Below are 25,252 nucleotides of genomic sequence, written 5' to 3'. Positions count from 1 at the left end.
TGCCTACTCCTTGGTTATTTTACAATATTTTATTTCAATTCAGTGAGATTTAATAAATTTAAAAACATAACTCTCAAATCCAACATCCATTTATGATAAAAAACTACCAAAGTGGGTGTAGAGGGAACATATCTCAACATAATCAAAGCCATTTATGACAACCCACAGCCAATATAATATTCAATGGAGAAAAGCTGAAAGCCTTCCCACTAAAACCTAGAACAAAAAAAGGATGCCCACTCTTACCACTTTTATTCAACATAGTATTGGAAGTCCTAGCCACAGAAGTCAGACCAAAAAAAAAAGAAAGAAAGAAAAAAGAAATCAAAGGTTTCCAAATTGGAAGAGGTAAAATTGTCACTATATGAAGATGACATGTTACCGTATATAGAAACCCTAAGGACTTCACACATTACTATTCAAACTGATCAATGAATTCAGAAAAGTAGCAGGATACAAGATTAACATGCAGAAATTGGTTTCATTTCTAACAATGAAATATTACAAAAGGCATATTAAAAAAATACCTTTTAAAATCACATCAAAAAAATTAAACACCTAGGAATAAACCTGACCAAACTGATGAAAGATCTATATACTGAGAACTATAAAATATTAATCAAGGAAATTAAAGAGGATTCAAAGAAATGGAAACATATCCCATGCTCATGGAAGAGTTAATATTGTTAAAATGGCTATACTACACAAAGCAAGATTTAATGTGATCTCTATTAAATTACCCATGACATTTTTCACAGAACTAAAACAAATAATCTAAAAATTTATATGGAACCATAAAAGACCCAGAATTACCAAAGCAATCTTGAGGAAAAAAAACCAAAGCAGGATGCATAACTCTCCCAGACTTCAGCCAATACTACAAAGCTACAATAATCAAAACAGTGTGGTATTGCTACAAAAACAAACATATGAATCTATGGAACAGAATAGAGAACCCAGAAATAAATCCAGACACCTACGGTCAATTAATCTTTAACAAAGGAAGCAAGAATATAAAATGGGGAAAAGTCTCTTCAGCAACTGGTTCTGGGAAAACTAGAATGGCACACATAAATCAATGAAACTAGAACACACCCTTACGCCATGCACAAAAATAAACTTAAAATGGCTTAAAGATAAGACATGGCTTAAACATAAGACATGATACCATAAAACTCCTAGAAGAGAACATAGGCAAAACATTATTGGACATAAACCATACAAATGTTTTCTTAGGGTAGTCTCCAAAGGTAACAGAAATAAAAACAAAAATAAACAAATGGGACCTAAGCAAATTTACAAGCTTTTACAAAGCAAAGGAAATCATTTAAAAAAAAAAAAGACAAAAAACAAAAAACAAAACAAAACAAAAAGACAACCTACAGAATGGGAGAAAATAGTTGTAAACAATGAAACCAGCAAGGGCTTAATCTCTACAATATACAAACAGCTCATACAACTCAACAACAACAAATGCCAAACAACCCAATTGAAACCAAAACAACCCAAACCCAGAAGACCTAGTCAGGAATTCCTGTCGTGGCGCAGTGGTTAACGAACCCAACTAGGAACCATGAGGTTGTAGGTTCGATCCCTGGCCTCACTCAGTGAGTTAAGGATCTGGCGTTGCTGAGAGCTGTGGTGTAGGTCACATACTTGGCTCGGATCCCACGTTGCTGTGGCTGTGACTGTGGCTGTGGCGTAGGCCGGCGGCTACAGCTCCGATTAGACCCCCTAGCCTGGGAACCTCCACATGCCGAGGGAGGGGACCTAGAAAAAACAAAACAAAACGGAAGACCTAGACAGACATTTCTCCAAAAAAGATATATAGATGGCCAGTAGGCACATGAAAAAAAATGTTCAACATCACTATTAGAGAAATGTAAATCAAAGCTACAATGAGGTACCACCTCACACTGGTCAAAATGGCCATCAGTAGAAAGTCTACAAATAACAAATACTGGAGAGGGTTTGAAGAAAAGGAACCCTCCTACACTGTTGGTGGGAATGTAAATTGGTACAACCACTGTGGAAAACAGTATGCAGTACCTCTCAGTACCTCAGAAAACTAAATATAAACTACCATATGATCCAGCAATCCCACTCCTGGGAATATATCTGGACAAAACTACAATTCGAAAAGATACATGCACCATTTGTTCATAGTAGCACTATTCACAACAGCCAAAACATGGAAGCAACTTAAATGTCCATCGACAGATAAATGGATTAAGAAGATGCGGTACATATATACAGCGGAACACTACTCAGCCATTACAACATGGATGCAATAGAGATTTTCATACTAAATAAAGTCAGAAAGAGAAGGGCAAATACTTTATGATATCACTCGTATGTAGAATCTAAAATATGGCACAAATGAACCTATGGCACAAAGAAGAAACAGACTCACAGACCTAGAGAAAACACTTGTGGTTGCCAAGGGGGAAAGAGTGGAATGGACTGGGACTATGGGGTTAGTAGATGCAAACTATTACACTTAAAGTGGATGAGCAATGAGGTCCTACCGTATAGCACAAGGAACTATGTCCAGTCTCTTGGGATGGACCATGATGGAAGATAATATAGGAGGGGGAATATATATGTATGTGTATGACTGGGTCACTTTGCTGTACAGCAGAAATTGGCACAATAGGGGTTCCCACTGTGGGCACAATGGGATAAGCAGCACCTTGGGAGCTCTGGGTCGCAGGTTCAATCCCCAGCCCATAGAGTGGGTTAAGGATCCAGAGTTGCTGTGGCTGTGGCTTAGATCCTAACTGTGGCTCGGATCTGATCCCTGGCCTGGGAACTCCACTTACCTTGGGGCAGCCAAAAGTAAAAAAGAAAAGAAAAAGAAATTGGCATAACTTTGTAAATCAACTATACTTTAATAAAATAAATAAAACACAACCTCCTTTAAGTTAAGTTATGGGCAAATACACACACGCACACACACATATTTTTTGGCCATGCCCAGGCCAGAGATTGAACGCGTGCCATAGCAGTGACAATAGCAGGTCCTTAGGTGCTAGGCCACCAGGGAACTCAGTAAATCTATTTTTTAAAAATTAGGTATAGAACTTCCTTGGTGGCTCAGCAGGTTAAGGATCTGGCAATGCCACTGCTATGGCACAGGTGTGATCCCTGGCCTGGGAACATCTACATACCATGGACGCAGCCAAAACAAAAGAAAATGAAACCCAAAAAAAACCAACAACAACAACAACAAAAAACTAGGTATAAAGTTGTAATAGCCCAACAGTCAATAAAGCAAACAAATCCCTAAAATAGGAGAATTTCAGTTGGTATCATTAAAAAATACATGCTAATCATCTGTTTCTATTCCTTTTTGCTCTATAAATATTGGGATATACAAGTGATTCATTCATTCTTTCAACAAGTATATATTAAGTACCTGATATATACCTAACATGTATGAGGTTTTGTGCCAGGTGATGGAAACACAGCTATGAACAAAAGACAAGGTTCCTGGCCTCAGGGAACTTAAAATCTAGTTGCAGAGACAGACAATAAACAAAGAAAAAAGTTACGAAATGTAGGTAAATGCTATAAAGGAGACAGACTGCTGAGGCACAAAACAACAGAGGATACTAATTTAATAAATAATAATAGCAGCTAAAATTAACTGAGCACTTAAGACAGAGAATGATCCTCTGAAAAGTGATACTTAAGCCAAGATCAGAAGAATGATCTACCCATGTGATGATTGGGGAGAAAGGTTTTTCAGGCAGAAGAAATAGTGCACACTAGGAGGTGAATGGTAATCAAAAAACTAAAAGTGGCCAAAAGGACTGGGCATGCTGAACAAAGGGAAAAAATACAATAGGGCTTATTATCATTTTACTGGATTAGTTTCTTTTACATAGAAATCTCAACTTAGGTTATTACTAGGTCTGTCTTTGTATTACACATGGATTAATGTCTAATATTTTCTCTAGCTACTGGCATTTTTACCAGTCCAACCTGTTTCAGTTTATTATGAAAGTCTTATACAATTCATGTCAGATCTTTACTCATTTGAGCAAAGACAGAATTAACTACTGACAAACTGACTTTGGTTTACCCAACTGAGAAAGAAGTACTGTTTCCCAGGACTTTTTGATTTTGCTTTCTCATTTAAAAAAAAAAAAAAGTCAGTGTTAAGTTAGAATTCTAAGTTTTACATTCCTTTAGTCTTTAAAACACTCAGCCTTAAATGGGGGGAAAACATTACCATAAATAGATGCAAAGTTAAGAAGGGCAAAAGAATAAATGAATATAAATATTCTACATTTAACATTTTTTTCCATGCCTATTCACAATGTAGACTACTCAGGCCCCATGAGTTTCTTCACTTTTTGAAAAGGAAATCAGCTTTTGAGTCATTCTCCCTATGTACACATTAGCCTCACAATTCTGCCTTCCAATTATCTTTTTTCTCATCCTTCAAAGAAACGACAATGTTCTGTCCACTGAATCATTTCCTTCTTACTGGATGACAGGCAAAAACATAGGGAACCTCTGTGTCAATCCCTTTAGTATCCAAATCTTAGAAGTTGTTATCAAGCCAGCAATTATTTGACAGCTACTGATGTGTCAAGATCCATCAATGTAAATGGGTGAAAGACCAACAGTAGTCATTTTTTGACTTGAGACCACAGTGAATAACAAAACATGTACAACTGAATTAGCCCCTTTCTTTTGTGCTCCCCAGCTTTCCCTAAATGACTGACTTCTTAATTAGAACACATCCAACAGTAACAAGAGCAGTTCACATTTGAATGCTTACTCTATGCCAGCCATATTTCTAAGCACATTACATACACTAACTTATGTAATCCTCAAAATAACCCTAAGGTAAGGTACTATTACTTCCACCATTAAAAAAATGGAGAAGGTGAGCCAAAAATAAGATACACAGTTTTCCAAGATCATAATACTCAGCCAATCTGTTTTCCATTTTCCTCAAGCTTATTTTTAAACCAGTTTGGTCCCACTATCTCATAAATTTTAATGTAACTTGCTCCTACCAGTCAGAGGGTCTAGAGCATGTACTCAAGCTTACTTCAAATACGGGATAGCCCTCTTATTAGCCGTGTACCTTGGGTAAGCTACCAAATCTCTCCCTGTGACTTGGTTTCACTTGTCTATAAAACGGAAATAACAACAGGATCTAATTCCTTAAACTACTGTGATGATTAAATGAGTCATATATATGCACGGTGTGTGCGTATACACACACAAACACAACTTGGAACAGTGCCTGGCACATAGTACGTAGAAGTTAGCTGTTATTAGTACCACCACCTCCACCAGGGGAGTTTAGCAGAAGGCTGCTCTATTTAATCCAGTCAACACTTCTTTTCCTCCAATATCTGTCATTTCTATTGTTTGATTTACATTAGCTAACAATAACTATTCTTAGCAAGCAAGCAATGCATCTAACTCTTATGCTATTTTTTCCAGTCTTTACTCTTTCCTCCTATTTCAGCTGTCCAGAAAGAATTATTTGAGATTAAAATGGTTTGCTTTATATTCTAGGTAAGTTCATAAGCTACTGCAATACTAAGGCTAAAGCCTAAATTTGTAATATAATCAAAAAGGGAACAGAGGAGGGAGATCTTAGTCCATTCAGTCTTTTGTAACAAAATGCCATAAACTAGGTGGCTTAATAACAACAGAAATTTATTTCTTGCAGTATGGAGACTGGAAAGTCCAAGATCAAGACACTAAAAGATTTGGGTATCTGCTAAGGACCAGCTTCCTCAATAGACAGCTGTCTTTTCATTACAACCTCAGATGGTGAAAGGGTAAGGGACCTTTCTTGGGTCTCTTTCATAAGGACACTAATGATATTCCTGAGGTCTTCGCCCTCATGACCTAATCACTTACTAAAGGCCCCCATCTCCTGCTACCATCATCTTGGTGCTTAAGGTTTCAACACGTAGATTTTGGGGGCACATAGATATTCAACCTATAGCAGAGGGAAAAAACTAAGACAACATTCTTCTCAGTTTTAATCTCAAAATATCAAATTGTTTGGTATTTTACTTGTGGAATAGATTTTACAATAATAGTTTTTAATTAAGAATAATAAATAACCTATGTGTTCAAGAGTGAATTGAAACACAGTCTTTTTAAATTATTAATGTATTGAAGTTCTCACTGTGGTGTAGTGCATTAAGAATCCAACCAGTAGCCCAGGCCTCTGCAGAGGAGGCGGTTTGATCCCCGGCCTTGCACACAGGATTAAACGATGTGGCCTCGCCACAGCTGTGGTGTAGGTTGCAGCAGCAGATCAGATTCAATTCCTGGCCCAGGAACTTCCATATACTGTGTATTGGGCCATTAAAAAAAAATTAAATTATTAATGTATTGATGATTTACTAGATGTTATAAGCCTTAACCTTTCATAACAGTTGATAAGCTCAGATAACATTCTTAGAAATGTCTGATGAGGAGTTCCCACTGTGGTTCAATGGGATCGGTGTCAACTCTGCAGTGCCAAGACACAAGGTGGATCCCAGGCCTGGCACAGCGGATTCAAGGATTCATTGCTGCCGCAATTGCAGCATAGGTCACAGCTGTGGCTCAGATGTGACCCCAGGCCTGGGAACTCCATATGCCATAGAGAAGCCAGAAGAGTGGAAAAAAAAAAAAAAGAAATTTCTGAGGAAAAAACTTTTCTAACCAAAGTATAAAGCATAGAAAATTGACATTTATCTTTTAAATTAAAAAGATTTTGATTGATTGATTTTAATTTATTATGCTTTAATTTTTGTACAATACCATGAAAACTTAGGACTTCTGAAATCTTTGGGACTTTTGAAATCAAAACATAAGTTTATATTCTATTATTTTTAATAAATTTTAAGCCAGGGCCCTGTCACCGGGAAATTCTACACAGACCCTCTGTGTAGTCCGTCTGCAGAGGCGTTTGTTGTCCAAAGCATTAGCCTGAAAACTCAGGTTTCTGGAGCACTGGTCTCTGCCGAGGAGCTGCATACACCTGAGGGCTGAGGCAGGACCATCCGCCAAGGTGGGGAGATATCCTTACAACTGCATGTAATTTTTCTTTATACTTGACTTTTTCTTGTTGCATGTTTTACAATGTATGCTAACCTATTGGTGGAATGGTATAGTGAAAGAATATGTAGATAAATACATTTGACACAACATTCTAAATCAACTATAATTTTAAAAATGAGAAAAAAATAAACAAATTTTAAGGAAAAAACACATCATGCATTCAAAAATATACAAAATTAGAAATACCATATATTTATAACAAAAATAATTATTAAATGTTTTAATTGCTTCTATGCAAAGCCCATACTTTACACCTCTCTTGAAACACTGGGCATTCAATACCAAACTAGGATTAGATCCAAACTTTACATCCTTGAGTACAAGGTGGGGGGCATAACATGGTTTAAATTCCCCAGCTGACCAGCTCAAGTCAGAATTAAACACCATTCAAAAACATATTCCCAGAGTGCAGCAAGTTAGGGACTGGTGTTACCACAGCTGTGGTGTAGGTTGCTGCTGCAGCTCAAATTTGATCTCTGGCCTAGGAACTTCCATATGCTGCAAATGCAACCAAAAAATAAAATAAAATAAAATCCCAGGAGGCTCAGTCAACCCATGCCACTCTCTACATATAGAAATTAAGATATAATTGTAATAACAAATGAATTAAATTACACCTATGTCAAGCATCTTTTTGTAGCTTTTATATTTTCTCAGATAACTAAATATTAAAAACCTATTAAATCTGCTTAAGCCTTAGTATGTTGCAGACTATAAATGCAGGAGTTCCCTTCGTGGCTCAGTGGTTAACGACCCCAACTAGGATCCATGAGGATGTGGGTTCAATCTCTGGCTCAGTGGGTTAAGGATCTGGCATTGCCGTGAGCTGTGATGTAGGTTGCAGATGCAGCTTGGATCCCCTGTTGCTGTGGTTGTGGCACAGGCCAGCAACTGCAGCTCCATTTAGACCCCCTAGCTTGGGAACTTCCATATGCCACCAGTATGGCCCTAAAAAAAAAAAGACAAAAAAACCAAGATACTATTAGGTTATGGCACATTTGATTATTTCCTTACCTCTGTTGAATATATTTTATAACTGACCAACATATAAGCATATGTAATGTCTTAACATGATAAATATTTATTAAAATCTAGTATGTGCCAACCAGTATGATATTTTATTCTAACAACTATGAGAAGTTGGAAATATTCTCCTTTTACAGATAAAGAACCTGAGACTCAGGGATTAAGTAATTTGATGAAGATTACATTGCTAGTAAGTAATGGAACAAGGATACAAATACAAATCTGATTCCAAAACCTGTGCTAATGATAACTTCAAAGACTCATCTTTGGCAGCATTGCCAAGTAATGTTATATAACTGCTTGAAAAAGGAAAAGAAAAAAGAAGAAAAAAATTACCTCACACTACTGTGGAATTCTATTGGCTGCCATGAAATGTAGCCATTGTGCTATATAGTAATATCTTATTTGAAAGTACAATAGGAACTCTCCTTTCACTTAACCAACTAGCAAGACTGTCCAATGTTTTCCATATCTTCCAAAACAGCAAACTGACAGACCCTAGCAACTAATAAGTTACTTTCCAGTTGCCTGCATATCTCTACCCCTACCAGTTAAGTTATACGCTTAAACTAGCATCTGGTGTTTATTCCTAAATCTGCTTCTGCCACTCTATAATAATGAACTTCTTTAAATACTATATAAATCAATAAAATGAATGCAAAAAAAAAAGGTTATTTCTGTGAAACCATGTTGAATGCTTTGGAAAGAGCTTATTTTAATGAATCTAACTATGATGAACACATATTCCCTCTCCCCCCAAAACAAAGTCCTATTTACTAAACAAATATTCTTATAATTCCTGGTGTACACAGCATCTACAAAATTGTGTGAAACATTAAAAAAGAATTTAATGTTTTTAAAATGTCAAATATTCCACCCTCAGATTTCTTTGCAAAGTCTTATTCCACTTTAAAGAAATCAAAACCATAAAACTTAGGTATACATTTTTGGTGTGGTTTACAAAAGAATGATCACATCTAACTCTGAAAAACAGACCCAATTTCACCCCCAAAAAGGGCCTAGAGCTTACGTCAAAAGACAGGTAATACAATTAAAGCTGATATTTTTTCTGATTCCTCACTTAAACTGACTTGTTCGACTAGCCAACCAACCACTACATGCAATCATGGAGGAATAAGAGGCTCCTATTTAGAAATGTTCAGAAGCACAATTGTATTCCACTAAGCTAATATCTCAGTTTCCACACCAGAATTCATATACTTTCTCAGATTCTGAATGAATATATGAAGGTTTTCCTATTTACTCTCATTTTCTAGAAAACTGAGTGTTAAGCATGGTTATCTAGCTCTTTAACCTAGAAACTAAAAGTAGTAAAATTAAAAGCAGGCAAGAATAAGCATACTAAAAACAAAGACTATTGACAGCCAAAGAATTCAAAAATCAGATCTTAGGAATTCCTGTCATGGCTCAGTGGTTAACAAAAACAACTAGCATCCATGAGGACACGGGTTCGGTCCCTGGCCTTCCTTAGTGGGTTAAGGATCTGGGATCTGGCCTTGCAGTGAGCTGTGGTGTAGGTCACAGATGTGGCTCAGGTCCCACATTGCTGTGGCATAGACTGGCAGCTGAAGCTCCAATTCAACCCCTAGCCTGGGAACCTCCATATGCAGTGGGTGTGGCCCTAAAAAAAATTAAAAAGACAAAAAAAATAATAATAAGATTTAAAAAAAATAAGCTGGGGAATTTCCTTCATGGCTCAGCGGTTAACGAACCTCTCTAGGATCCATGTGGATGCGGGTCTGATCCCTGGCCTCACTCAGTGGGTTAAGGATCCAGCGCTGCTATGAGCTGCGGTGTAGGTGGTGGATGTGGCGTGGATCCCCTGTTGCTATGGCTGTGGTGTAGGCTGGCAGCTGTAGCTTTGGTTCAAACCCTAGCCTGGGAACTTCCATATGTTGCAGGTGTGCCCCTAAAAAGAAAAAAAAAAAAAATAGGCTAACATGGTTTAAGCTAGAGGCAAAAAAAAAAAAAAAAGATCTCTCTTTTAGGGCATTTCTAGATTACTACAAAGTACAAAGTTGAAATTCATAGCAATACCCCTTAATCATAATCATCAAGTAAAGATTAAACTATGTATATTTTTTCAATTTTTTATATTATTTTTTAAGGGCAAGGAAGCATTACTATTTTAGAGATCTGCCCGCATATCAGAATTACAACTGAAAATATTTTTGGCATTTAAAGAGTAAAGTTTCAGTTATACAGAAAATTAACTCATACAGAATAGCTTCTTAGATACTAATGTAGAGAAAGTGAAGTATTACTGTTGTTTAGCTAGCTAAGCGTTGCCCATAATTGTGCCTTGCTAACCACAGGTCAAGAAATCAATTCAATGGGTTATATCAGTGATTTAAAAATAGAAATAGGAGTCCCCGTCATGGCGCAGTGGTTAACGAATCCGACTAGGAACCATGAGGTTGCAGGTTCGATCCCTAGCCTTGCTCAGTGGGTTAAGGATCTGGCGTTGCCGTGAACTGTGGTGTAGGTCGCAGACGTGGTTCAGATCCCGCGTTGCTGTGGCTCTGGTGTAGGCCGGTGGCTGCAGCTCCGATTCGACCCCTAGCCTGGGAACCTCCATATGCCGCAGGAGCGGCCCAAGAAATGGCAAAAAGACAAAAATAAATAAATAAATAAAAAATAGAAATATGAGTTGCCATTGTGGCTCGGGGAAACAAACCTGACCAATATCCAAGAGGTTGAGGGTTGGATCCCTGGCCCTGCTCAGTGGGTTAAGGATTCAGTGTTGCTTCAAGCTGCGGTGTAGGTCGCAGACACAGCTTGGATCTGGCATTGCTATGGCTGTGGTATAGGCCGGCAGCTGTAGCTCCAATTCAACTGATTGACCGCTAGCCTGAGAACTTCTATATGCAGCATTTGCGGTCCCCTTCCAAAAAAAGAAAAAGAATGGAAATAGAAGAGAAAATACAAGACCACATTGCACATAGTAAGGGTAAGTGTGCTTTGTGAAAACTTTATTTCAGTATTTCTATACTACTTTGCAAAGTAAAAGATATTACTTACTCTACTTCCTGGTCAAAGAAAGACATGGGCCTAAAGATTCATACATTATTACAAAATATAGTCACAGTACTAAATTTGTGATCCCCTCATTTTTACATCATACTTCTAAAGAAAAAGCTACAATTTTAACATTAAAGTCACTTCTTCAGGAGTCGATGCATAAATTTATTTACTTCTCCAAGTAACCTATATCAATATATAATATTTTATCTTGTTTAGTGCTAATTTTGGCTAAAGTAGAAATTGTGTGCAAATATTATTTTTTAAATTTAGGATCTTAAAGGACTTTAAAGTAACTTTTAACAATAACAACAACAATTAAAAAAAAAACAAAAAAAAAAACACAGGAGTTCCTGTTGTGGCATAGCAGAAACGAGTACAACTAGGAACCATGAGGTTTCAGGTTTGATCCCTGGCCTTGCTCAGTGGGTTAAGGATCCAGCATTGCTGTGAGCTGTGGTGTAGGTTGCAGACCCAGCTCGGATCCTGAGTTGCTGTGGCTCTGGCGTAGGCCAGCAGCAACAGCTCTTATTAGACCCCTAGCCTGGGAGCCTCCATATGCCGCGGGTGCGGCCCTAAAAAGGACAAAAGACAAAAGACAAAAAAAAAAAAACCCCACAAATAGTAACTTTGATTTTTTTTTGTTTGTTTCTTCTGAGATGTAATTACTGACTTTGATGCCATCTTTCCAAAGTCACTGATGTAATCTAAAAGTCTAAACTTGGACTTCTACACAAACAATCTGCTTATAGCTATATACTTGCTAATATGTAAAGCAACAAAGCTGATTTTAATTTTTAGTTTATTTATGTATTTATTGTTTAGGGTTGTACCCGCAGCATATGGAAGTTTCTAGGCTGGGGGTCTAATCAGAGCTATAGCTGACAGCCTAGGCCAGAGCCACAGCAATACTAAATCTGAGCCACGTCTGCAACCTACACCACAGCTCTGGGCAACGTGGGATCTTTAACCCACTGAGCAGGGCCAGGGATTGAACCAGCATCCTCATGGATATTAGTTGGGTTTGTTTCCCCTGAGCCAAAATTGAGCTCCCAAAGCTGATTATAAGAAACAACTAAACCCTTAAAACTAATTTAAGCCATTTAAACTAAGTATGGCTTTTTCCACTTCTTTCTAGTACATTTTAAGACAATACTACCAAAAGCATTTTAACTAGGAAAGAAAATGTATCCAATTCACTTGGAAAAAATAACCAGTTTAATACATATCTTTTTTAAAATAAGCATCTAATTCATAAGGATAAATTAACATTTCCAATCCAAAACCTCTCAGATTTGGAAGGACCGCTGTCATCTAGTCTAACTCCCTAACAAATACATTAATCCTCTTCCTACAATGTTCCTTGGAATCAAATTCCCATGTGACTAACAAGCCTTCACCCCTAACTACCCATATATGAAAATATAAAGTTAGTCCTTGCCATAATCAAAAATAGATTGATAAATGAGTTTTCAATTATTTTGAGGTCCTTGAAAAACACAGTGTATACATTATTCCCACATGTCCTGAAAATATAGGTTTAGAAAGGAAATGACATATTTACAGTACTTATTATATAGGGATTGCAGTAGCCCTATCCACACACTGATATACTAAATAAAGTCCTAGAGTACTTTGCAAGCTTTCAGTTTGCCTAAAGCACAAAAATCGCCAGTGACAAATATTTGCTACCTCAAACAAATTTCTTAAATTTCCTCAATTTATCAATTTCAAATTCTCAAGTTGAAAAGACTTGTAAATTTCTTTAAAATCGAAGTTAGATTACCTTTACCTAAAAATGAGTAATGTAACTCTAAAATGATAACAAGTATTGTGGCAACAGATACAAATGCTATTATTGACAATTTCATTTCATTCTGGATTGAATTCGCTCTTGAAACTAATACTTTGCAAGCACTTTTGAAGAATGCTGTCTCCCATCTAGTTCCTTACTCTCTCTTCCATGTGCCCTCCTCCAGACCTTACCAGCTGGAATCTGTAGCAGAAACAAGTAATCACAGGCAATTCAGAGTTGATCCTGCTGTAAAATTAGGTTAACGCTTCTAAAATGGGGCACATTTTTTTTTAAGCCTACTTAAATAATTTACCTCGGTCTGGCTTCATTTTCACACCAATTTCCACCCAGGTGCTGTGAAATAAGTGTGTGGGTTCTTTCAACAGGCTCGCCGTGGATTTTGTGGCTACTGCTCCGTTTTCAAAAATGCTAAAAAAGATCAAATTAAAATTAATCTGGTCCTGCCCTAACACTCGCTCTAGCAAGAAAACTACTGCTAACAGGCCTCTTCCTGGCACTAACTGTAGTGACAGCACCATCCGCAGGTCTGAAAAAAGCAAAACTCTCTCCGCACCGCCTCCCCCATCTCCTCCGGACCAAGCACCTCTCTCTTCCCCGCCCCTGTGCTCTCCAGGCCAAAGTGTCCTTCTTTGACACCGTGTTTCTGAACCAAAAGGAAGATCTATTTATAACCTGGAGGTACAGGCAAGGAAGAAAAAAAAAAAAAGATTCAAGCAACACAAGCTAACTAACCCCTTTGTAAAGAACGCCGCTGGGAACTGTGGCACCTCCGCAGTGGCTGGTGTAGAAATGATCCGAACCGATGACTGGGCGCAGAAAATTCTTCGAGACCCCTAGCGCTTCGCCCTGAGCTCTGCCCGTCCCGCGGGGCCTCACCTGTGTAATTACCCTCTGGCTAGTCTTCCTGCCGAAACCGCGGCCAAGTTTACACAATGAGAGGATCAGAAAGAAACGCGAGTCATCTCCTCGCGCCCAGCCCCTAGTCCCAAACGAACGCTACTGGGCAGTCCCAGGTGGCCCCTGCCACCCCCCGGCCCTCTGTGTCTCGGCTGAAGTCGTCCTGGGACGGTGTTTACAGCCGGGCACTCGCCGGGGCTCCGCACAGCCTGCTGGTGCCGGCCCCTTCCGTCCCGCCGCGGCCCGGGATTTCCTTCAGCCCCGCAGCCCCGAGCGCCGCGCCGGCCCCTCTCCCAGCCGGAGAGTTGTTTTCATGGCTCCCTCAGACGACCTCTGCTGACTAACTCGCTCTCCTCTCCCGTCCCAATCCCTCCTCTTGGCACTTCTTTTCCGCCGCTCGTCCAGGGGCTCACATCACATTCCCCACCTCAGACGCGAGGCTCCGAGAGGTGCAGGGCCGGCGAGAGCGGAGTGTGGCGCGCAGCGGCCCCCTGGGCTGCGTTAGGGGACCATGGGGGCCCGAGACGACAAGCCCGACGCGGCTCCCCGGCGCCCCTGTGGCCATCCACCCCTCCTCGGCCGCCGCCTCGCTCCGCTCTGGGCACTCAACCCCAAGCCCTGCCCGACTTGCACCCGAGCCCCGCGGCCTCCGGGCTTCGCCCGCCCGTCGCCCCGGCCGGCTCGCTCGGCCCGCTCAGCCCGCGCCTCTGCCAGCTCCTCGCCCGCCCGCTGTCTCTAGCTTTAGCGCCCCAGCTCCCAGTCCCCTCTCGCTCGCCCAGTTCTTTCTCCGCTGTTTTCCCTGTCAAAACACTGCCCGGATCACGTGTCCCAACAACAGCCAACCCACCGCTCGTCACTTCCTCCCCGGCGGCCTCCGTGTTGGGCGCCCAGTTGTTATGGCAACGCCCAGCGCGCCCAGGGGCTCTAACCCGCAGCCTGGGTTTCCACGCAGGTGCTGCGAGCTGCAAGGGGCCAGCGAGCCCAGGAGGCCGGAGAGGCGCAGGGCGGTTCGGCAGCTCTCGCCTCCCGCCTGAGCTCCGTGCCGGCTGCTGCGCATCTGGGACCAGGAATCTAAGCTGAGCTATTAGAGCACAGAGTAACTGGGGAGCTGTCATTCGAGGGCCTGCCCCAGACGTGGAGGATAATTATAGTCTCCTCCACCTCCTCCACATGGGATGCTGACTTAGAGTTGCGACCCAGCCCCGAGTGGCTTGCAGCACGCAGTGGAAGCCGGGTCTAATGTGGCCAGGACAGGAGAGTAGGCAGCCATATGCTTCAGGGGTTGGTGACTTTAAAAGAAAAAGAAGCCCCCTCCCCCCCTGGATTTTTTTTCAGATCACTAGGAGTTTTAGTAGGATTTGGAACCCAAGCTCCTGAGACATTCGCTGTGCTAAAAATAACTTTTATAACCTCTAAAACACTGACTCATGGCAGGAGGATACTTTTGACACTGTGTTATTGTCGGGGAGATGTAATTTTGTTGTTGTGCTATAACGATGTGATATGATGACATTTCGTGTTGGGATGTTGTGTCATCACTTCAACACAAACAGATGACAAGGATCTGCTGTAATTAGAAAAAGCAATCCCAACAAGGGCTGAAGCTATTAACTACTCAGTTTATAGACAAAGTACAGATGGAGTTGTGAGCTCAAAACAGAGAGAAGTACAAAATTTGCAATCCTCTTTGGTTTCATTAGAAAAAGCTTTTTTTTTTGGATGGAAATAACTTTGCATACAAGAATCACAACAGGAAAATACTAGGGTAGGTCTAAAGATGATTTAGTATTTGTACTCTTCTGAGGTTTCCAAAATTTTACAATGAGTATGTTTACTTCTACATCAGAAAAGGTTTTGTAAATTATAAGATTGAGATTGCATACTTTTAGGCCTCAAATTCATCAAACACATGAAGTTTCTATTATAATAATATTATCTGGATGTTTTCATGTGTACAGTAAAATACATGTGTAATTGTAATTAAAACCTTTAAGATTGTAACTAATAAAAACAGGACAGAACATTCAGGAGGATAACATTCATTTTCATGGGAAATGTTCTAGCATCATGAAGATAAAAATTCTGACAAATGGCAACAGTTCCTTTATCTATGGAATGGCTACAAAAGTTAACTCCCAGTGAATCTGACTCCTCGATACTACTGAATATTATATTATGTAGTTTCTTTTATTTGTTTCTTTTATTTGTTTCTTTTATTTGTTCTACAATTGCTTCTCAATTAACCTTGGTAATGGGATACAGAAAGAACAATTAAATGGAGTTCCCGTCGTGGCTCCGAATCCGATTAGGAACCATAGGGTTGCTAGTTTGATCCCTGGCCTTGCTCAGTGGGTTAAGGATCCAGCGCTGTCATAAGCTGTGGGGTAGGTCACAGAAGCGGCTCAGATCTGACATTGCTGAGGCTCTGGCTTAGGCCAGTAGCAATAGCTCTAGACTGGGAACCTCTCCATATGTCATGGATACAGTCCTAAAAAAGTTCAGAGTAGAAGCTGAGAATATTGGATAATCTGGAACACAGACTAAAGAATTCTCTTTTTAAACAAGTTTTAACAGCACATGGATATATGCTGATGTGTGAACATTCTTTAAACTAGCTTTTATTGAGCATCTTAAATCTGTTTAATAATTGGGGATTGTTATGGCAGTGGGAAAAGGATTTCAAAAGAGGTGTATTTTTGACTCATTCATTCATTTTTCAAATTATTGTTTCACTCAGCACACATTTATGGAGCACTCACTATCTGCTAAGCATATGCTAGTCTCTGAGAATACAAAAGTCACCAAAAACAGGGTCATTATCCTCATGAAGCTTACAGCACTGATTGCTACAATTGCATAGCCTAGGTTGTCACATTCTTATTTATTTATTTTTTGGATGCACCCTTGGCATGCGGAAGTTCCCAGCCAGGGACTGAACTTACCACAGCTATAACCATAGCCACAGCAATGATAACAATAGATCCTTAACCTGCTGAGCCACGAAGGCCCTGGTTGTCACATTTTATAGCCTTTTTAAACCTATAAAAATGAGGTGTTGGGACTCAGTAAATAATCTGTTTCCTTTCTAATTCTAAAAGTATCCTATAACTGTATAAAACATATCCAGAGCAGCTGGAAATAAGGACCTACCTACCATGGGAACTCTCAAGTGTTCGTGATAAGTCTGTTTGCACCTTAGAGCACCCAAGCAAAACAAACATCTCTGGTTCCTGCTTGACGAGGGGTGAAGGTGGGTGAAGCAAGCAAGTCAAAACAGCTCTCAGGAACCTTACCCCTTTTCCATCCAATTTGCTCTCCATTTTGCTTTCCCCAATGACTTATGAGTAATTAATCTCAAAAAAGTTAGCTTGTCTTAAGCAAGGAGGTAATCCCCTTACCCTTGATAGGCTTTGCTGAGATGGGCAGTGGATTACAAAACTATGTGTTTAATGGAAGTCTCTATAGTTCTTTTACTGATTAAGGTGATGAGGATAACTGCTTTGCTAACTTTATTAGTACAGGACTGTTACTGTTACCAAGGTCATGGAACCAGTCCAGGCTACCAGAAAGAGCTCCACTAAAGCAGGGAATGGTGCCTATTTCTTCTTCTATCCCTAACACCATGCATAGGACCTGGCACAGAGTAGCCACTCTAAACATGTCAACCTATGTATTCACCAATTAAATTTTCTTATATATGCCCACAAACTGTACCCTTAATACTAGTTGACATTTTCTCCCTAGTGGGGTAAAGCTAGAGAGTTAAGAAACCAATGGGTGGCACAAATTTCATACATGAAAGATAAGTTTTCATTAAATTTTGGTATTGTCTTCTAATAGTGGGAACTTATTGTGGATTGAATTGTACCTTACAAAATGATAGGTTGATGTGCTAACCATTATACCTGTGAATGTGGCCTTATTTGGAATTAGGGTCTTTGCAGGTGTAATCAAGTTAAGATGAAGTCATGTTGGATTGGGGTGGGCCCTAAATCCAATTATAAGTGTCCTTATAAAGTGAGAGAGATTTGAAGTCAGAGACACAGGGAAGATGGCCATGTGACCAGGCAACAGAGATTGGAATGATCCAGCTGCAAGCCAAAGAATGCAAAAGATTGCCTGGAGCCACAAAATCTAGTAAGAGGCAAGGAAGGAGTCTTCTCCAGAGACTTCGGAGGGAACATGGCCCTGCCAAAAACTTGATTTTGTCGTTTTCATCTTCAGAACTATGAGAGGATAAACCTCCTGTTTTAAGCCACACAAGCATGTTATATTCTGTTACTGCAGCCCTAGGAAACTAATAGAAAACTCTAGCAAAAAATATTAACATAATTTTTTCTTGGCATGAAAGTTGCATTGCTGATACTGCAAGTTTTCTAAAACTTCCAGGTTCTGAATGGTCACCAAATCATGATCTTTAATTCTGTAAAAATTACAGTAAATCAGTTGGAAATACGGAGAAAATCTCTCTAGTGTCATAAAAGAACAACTTTATGATCACAAATAAGTAGTTGAGAATCACCACATGAAAATACACTATTTTTAAATATAGTGATTGGTAGATCTGTTTCATCACTGTGGAAATAAATGAATAATAGAATTAATTATAATGTATAGATAAATCTTCTACATTAAGTTAAAAAAAATCAAACTGTACTTTCAGTTCTTGAAGCAACAAGATGAAAGTCAAGCTATCTTTCCTATATCTAAATTGTTTCTGATTGTTCGCTTATATTCATTACAGTTCATTTCTTCCCAAGGGAGAAAGATCATGGAGCCATTGCTAAGGTATTGGTTCATGTAAACAACCTCTACCTTCTTTTAAGTCGGTTGGCTGGTTTGTCTTTTTTTGAGACTCCTGTTTGTCTACCTTCTATAACCACAGGTATAAGGAAGTGAAAAATGATTCTTTCTTTGTTCCTTCCTGCAGAAGTGACTGTAGTAGTTAGAAAGACAAAAGCCTCTAAACTTCAAACCATGGAAACCTTTAATCTGAAGTTTTGCTGAGCTGCTGGTAGTCTTGAGTCATCAAGACTTAAGATCTTTTCAAAAGTTAAAAATAATTGCTCATTTTTGTGACTAATTATGTTCAGCACTTCTTATATATTATACATTTGATCCTAAGAGGGTGATATTGAGGCTCTGAGGTAAATTTCTCAAGGCTTAGTTAATAAGTAGAAGAAGCTGGCTTCCTAAATGGGCTCACTTAATTTCCACTGCAACATTACAAAGTAGGTTAAATTATTAAATAAATAAATTTTCAAATGGGGAAACTAAGACTCAGAAACATAGAAAATGTTGCACATTTGGAATGTAAATTGGTTTATATAAACTTAAGTTCAATGCTTTGAGATATATGTTCTAAATAAAATAGGTAAAGGAGCTTCCTGGTGATCTAGTGGTTAAATATCCCATATTATCACTGCTGTGGCTTGTGTTCAATCCCTGGATGGGTGCTGCCAAAAAATAAAAATAAATAAAAAATAATAAAAATAAATGTAAATAAAATGGCTATGTTTTGTTACATACTCTTTGTTACACTCAGTTAACAATAGCAGCTAACATTTCCTAAGCGCTTAAGTAGTAAACACTATCTGAGTGATTTATAAGTATTAGTTCATTTAATCCTCACAATATTCCCATGAAGTATTATTATCCTCATTTTATAACCCAATAGAGAGGAAAAGGGAATTAAATGATGTGCCAAAGGTCAAGCAATTAGGAAGTAGCAGAGCCAGGATTTAAACCCAAGGAGGTGACTGTGGCGCTTAGGTCTTAACCAACACCTAGTATTGGTCCCATACGGCTTGTTTTTCCACCTAAACTCTGTACCCTCCTGCTATGGGCTTTTGTCATTTCCCCCACATAATGTCCCTCCCCAATTCCTATCTAAGCCCTGTAGACTTTCAGGGCCAAAAATCATACCTTACAATGCCTACTAAAGCCCACACTCAGACACACCCATCTGTCTTTTCTCTGAATTTATGTTTAATTTATGATATTAAAATCATATATATATTTTATCTTTTTATGGGCAGAGATGAACTATGACCTCAGGTTCCTTTGTTTTGTGTTGACTAGCACCAGCCTGAGCAGAAAGCCTCAAGTAATTACTCAAGACCTGAGGCCAACACTATTCTCTGGCTCCAGCCAGTGGCTCCAGCTAATGCACTAGCCACTGGTCACATGTGACCATTAAGCACCTGTAATGTTACTAGTGAAACTGAGAAATTGAATCTCCCATTTTAATTAATTTAAACATAAACTTAATGACTGATTCCACTGTTAGAAAATTAAGCATGTTTGCATTTTAAATCCACTATAATAGAAAAAAATTAAAAATTTAATTAAAAAAGGAAAAAAAAGTAAAGCCATAAAAAAGACAGAAAATTAAGTATATTTGGAACCACCTGGATACGTGAATCTACTTTCTCCAGCGGCAAATTGTAGGAAACGTAAATATAAATCAATTATTTCTAATGAAAATTTAGCATCCAAGCTGAAACATGCTGAAAGTGTAAAATAGACACTAGATTTCAAAGACGTAGTATAAAAAAAGAATGTAAAATGTCTTATTAATACTTTTAAGATATTGATCATATTGGATAGATGAGCTTTCTTAAATTTTTTTAATGTGGCTACTGGAAAATGTAAAGTTTCATATGTAGCTCATACAATACTTCCATTAGGACTTAGTGGCTTAGCAGCAACAACACAAAAGACATTCGAAAATCTATGCTCCCCAACCAAATGATGCCTTCTAGCATTTCAAATGTAGGGCCAAGGGAAGTTACTGCTTGCCCTCATTCTATCAAAAGTTCTATGCATCCTAATGAGACTTGACTGCACCTCAAAAATTGTCAGAGTAAGTAGACACAGTAGTAAATGACCAGTACAAACACACATTAAATTTGGTAGAGTTTTCATAGACAGTATTTTTCCCTTCATGTCTGTGAAAGGATCACACACAGAACTAACTACCTTACCCCCAAACAGTCAGCTATTTTCAGAAGCAGTGATAAGTAGATCTGACTGAATACTTAAGCTCTCCATGAGTTGGTAGAGATATTAAGGCTATTATAAATCAAGTTACTGATCCTTTAAATCTTTCCATCAGAATATATCAGTTCATTGCATCCTAATGAGAATTCTACAACAGTGCTCTACGTAGTAAAAAAAAAAAGGAGTTCCCGTCGTGGCGCACTGGTTAACGAATCCGACTAGGAACCATGAGGTTGCGGGTTTGGTCCCTGCCCTTGCTCAGTGGGTTAACGATCCGGCGTTGCCATGAGCTGTGGTGTAGGTTGCAGACGAGGCTCGGATCCACCGTTGCTGTGGCTCTGGCGTAGGCTGGTGGCTACAGCTCCGATTGGACCCCTAGCCTGGGAACCTCCATATGCCGCGGGAGTGGCCCAAGAAATAGCAAAAAGACAAAAAAAAAAAAAGAATAGCAATGATCTCAGTTTCAAAACATATATGATAAAGTACATGATCAGCTATTTCAGAAAATAATTTTGAGCATAGTCTTATCCCTCAAAAAAGGTTTGAAAGAAACAATCTTTCTTTATGTTAAAATGCTATTAGATATTTAAGAAAGAAAAAAAAAGTTTTATAAGACTGTGCAAAAATAATGCAGAAAATCCCTAACTCCTTTTCACAAATGGGACAACTCATAATTGAAACTAATTTTTTCACCTGTAACAGAGCATGATAGAATAATCTGCAATTTATTTTTAATAAATCAAATTTCTACTGCTTCTATCAGAACCCAAAAGCTCAATGCAGCATAAAAAGAATTCTAGAAGTGATTCCTTTGTTTGCCTGCTGTGTATATCTCAATAATTTCATACAGCCATTCTTCAGAGAGAACAGAACATTAGCTGCCTTCTTATTCCAAATTGCACAGGCAAAATTTTGTACTTGCAACTCAGTGTAATTCATCTTTATCTCCAAAATGTCATTTCTGCCTAACATAAGTTTAATTCAATTCAGCTTTCATTGAACTTCACATGCCAAAAACTTTATTGGACCCTAGAGAGACAGAGGTCAGAAAAGCAAGTACTTACCCTCAAAAAGCTTTGTTAATCTAAAAGGAGGTAGCAATGTAAATAAACAACTGCAATTTGTTTGATACCAAAGAAATTATGCCTAAGGAAAACATGTGGCACAAAGAAGGAAAGTCCCTCCCCTCTAGGACAAAGGGTTGCTAAAAAAGAACATATTAGCTATGTTTTGGAGAATGAAGGGGTCATCATCAAACAGGCATAATGGAGTGGGATGGAGAAGGGGGAGTTGTTCCTAACATGCCACCCCAGCATGTTACCAAGGCATGACAGAACATATTTTATTTAGGGAGCCATATTAGAAGGAAGTTAAATGCAAGTGATAGGTACAATCTTAGGTTCTCCCCCTCCTTTTTGGTATTGGCCCCAGTTCTTCATCCCTCCCCAAATCCATGCTTTTCCCTTATAACCTGCAGTCTTTCCCAGTAATAGGTCAGAATATATTTCCCAGTTCCTGGTTCAGCCATGTGACTTGCTTCGATGAATAGAATGAGGCTAATGTTATAGTTTTGAGCTAGACCTTATCAGGCCTTGGCTGTTTGCTCTCTTGTATCTCTGCCATTACCATGAAAACTAGATACCAATGCTAACCTGCTGGTAGATGGAAGATCAGAGACAAGTGGAATGAACTTTAGCTGCCTCACATGACACATAGATCAATCCCAGCTTTGATTAGCAGAACTACCACAGTCAACCCGTATATCCATGAGTATACAAGTCGGTAAGGTTTGGAGTGGTTTATTACACAGCATTATTGAGGCATTAGCAAACCAATACAGCCATTGTAATGAACTTGGATTTTACCTTGTGGATGACAGAAAACTATAAAGGACTGTAATAAATAGGTAATCAGATTGTTTCAAAAAGATGGCTTCAGCAATACAGTGGAAGATGGAGATTGGAAAGAAGTGGTGACCAAAAAAGCTATTCCAATGATTCAACTCCCAGAGCATGCAGACCTAACTGAATGGCAGTGGATAAGGAGTAGAGAAGACAGACTAGAGAGAGGTTTAGGTACAGAATTTGGTGGTGATTGGTTGCAGGCAAAGAGAGAGGTCAGCATTCCTGCCCTCACCACTCTACCCTACCCTGGCTTGGAGTAGTTGGTGTACCACCACGTACTTCTTAGATAGGAAACACAGGAGAAAATCAGATTGGCCACTGAGGTGTGGGGTAGGAGTTGGGGAACAGGGTATAACATATTTGGTTTAGATACATTAAGTTTGAAAAACCTGTAATCATCTAGACAGACATTATGAAGGCAGAGAAAAATTCTATTCTGAAGCTTGGGGATGAGGTGTCCTACGGATGTATCTTACTCAGAAACCATCATCATCCAAATGGTGGCTACTCCCTAGAAGCAGCAGCAGCTATCATGGGTATAAGAAGGAAAGGTGCTCATAAATGTTGGCTGTTGTGGAGAAGTCAAATACGGTAAAGACAGAGAGTTCCCGTTGTGGCTCAGTGGGTTATGAACCAACTAGTATCCATGAGGATGTGGGTTTGATCCCTAGCCTCACTCAGTGAGTTAAGGATCCTGCATTGCCATGAGCTGTGGTGTAGGTTGCAGACGCGGCTCTGATCTGGCATTGCTGTGGCTGTGGCTGTGGCATAGGTCAGCAGCTGTAGCTTCGATTCAATTTCTAGCCCAGGAAGTTCCATGTGTTGCAGGTGCAGTCCATAAAAAGAAAAAAAGAAAAAAAAAAGGTAAGGACTGAGAAATATTCTTTTGACAATCATGTCACCCTTAAAAGAAGGAACAATTTTTACAAATGGACAGCAGTAGCCTGGGCCCAAATGAACCATTTATGTATTCAGAAAATAACCCATAACTGAGAAATTCAGCATGCCAGGGCAGATCACTACTTCACACCAGGTCTGTGTGGCATAATTCTGAGAATAGCTGATAGATTTACTATCAGCCTATATTTTGGGAATTCAACATCATTTGTGCTATATCCCAGAAAGACCGTTATCTATGATTTCATGAAGTGTACCAGCAAAATCCAACATGCAAGAGATTTCACAGAAATTGCTTTTGTGAGAGCAAGGTACTTCAGAAATGTTTTCTGATTTATAGGAATGTCACATATGAAAAACAAAAAAATAAAAACACCCTCCCCAGCTCTTATTCATAAGTGCCCACATTTTGAATGTCTCTTCAGTGTGCTATGTACTTGCTGTTTTTCTCTCAGGAAATCATGGCTCATTTCTTTCTCTTCATCAGAACACAACATAACTGGGTATTGACGGCTTGTCTAGTTAATGGAATCCACACAGCAAATACGTAGTAAAACAAATATAAAATAAGACCAATGTGGAGGTCCTATGTGGCTCAGTAGGTTAAGGATCTGGTGTTGTCATTGTAGCAGCTCTGGTCACAGCTGTGATGCAGGTTTAATCCCTGGCCTAGGAATTTCTACATGCTGCAGTCATGGTCAAAAAAATCAACAAAAACAAACCAGCAGGGCTGTTTGGAGAGTTAGATATTGGATAGACAGGCCCTAGTTACTGCTTTTAATAGTGAGATAATACTAGGCCATGCAAGTGCCTCAGGATACCTGCCTTATTTGTGACATCCTTTTTGCCATGTGACCCTATACCTTTTGACCACAGGTGACTGAACTAAGGATCAAATCTTACCTGAAGACAATCCTATATAAGTTGGCAAGTGGTCTGCAAAGTGGCTCAGTGTTAGATTCTAAGCCCAGCTGGAGAACCATTATATTGGCTAGTGACTGGCTAATCATAATCATTATGATGGTGGTGGTGGGAGGGTAGTGATGTTATTCCAAACATGTAAAATTAGTAGCAGCTGAGCAAACCCAGAGGCCACCTTCATGGTGAGCAATGGAAACGGCGGCAACAGACACACAATTCTAAAAGAGCATTAAGTATTCTTTTGTGTGTGTCTCTTTTTAGGGCCACACCTGCAGCATATGGAAGTTCAGAGGATAGGGGTCAAATCAGAGCTGTAGCCATGGACCTATGCCACAGCCACAGCAACACAGGATCTGAGCTTGTATGTGATCTACACCACAGATCATGGCAATGCCGGATCCTTAACCCATTGACAGATGTCAGGGATCAAACTGGCATCCTCATGGATACTTGGGATAGTTGGGTTTCTTACCGCTGAGCCATGGCAGGAACTCCTAAAAAAGCATTAAGTATTATTAAGCCAAGAGCTGCAATTAGGCTGCTAGAGGTGCTGCCAGTCCCAAAGGATGGAAATGATTAACCAGCTGAATATGTGTTGAGATTCTTTTGGGGGGAGTCCTCCTTTTACAGTTCCATGAATCTTTACAATAAACCT

At 39.3% G+C, this 25,252-nt stretch overlaps 1 protein-coding gene across 2 annotated transcripts in view; it reads right to left on the bottom strand.

Annotated features, from left to right (window-relative positions):
• Positions 1–14,907, bottom strand: part of ATOSA (atos homolog A) — a 103,514-nt gene extending 88,607 nt beyond the window's left edge. The window contains exons 1-2 of one of the 2 annotated variants that reach the window (XM_047766312.1): positions 14,721–14,907; positions 13,269–13,384 (exon numbers count right to left, since the gene is read on the bottom strand). In XM_047766312.1, coding sequence (XP_047622268.1) covers positions 13,269–13,284 — 16 coding nt within the window. In that variant the 5' untranslated portion in view covers positions 13,285–13,384; positions 14,721–14,907. Of the gene's footprint in view, positions 1–13,268; positions 13,385–13,708; positions 14,423–14,720 lie in introns of those variants that run through there. The other variant, XM_047766311.1, reaches the window with a different exon arrangement.
• Between the last annotated feature and the right edge of the window lie 10,345 nt (positions 14,908–25,252).

Source organism: Phacochoerus africanus, chromosome 2 (assembly GCF_016906955.1).
Source record: "Phacochoerus africanus isolate WHEZ1 chromosome 2, ROS_Pafr_v1, whole genome shotgun sequence".
Taxonomy (NCBI): domain Eukaryota; kingdom Metazoa; phylum Chordata; class Mammalia; order Artiodactyla; family Suidae; genus Phacochoerus; species Phacochoerus africanus.
The sequence above is the reverse complement of the archived record's forward strand: the minus strand, read 5'-3'. Positions and strand labels throughout refer to the sequence as shown.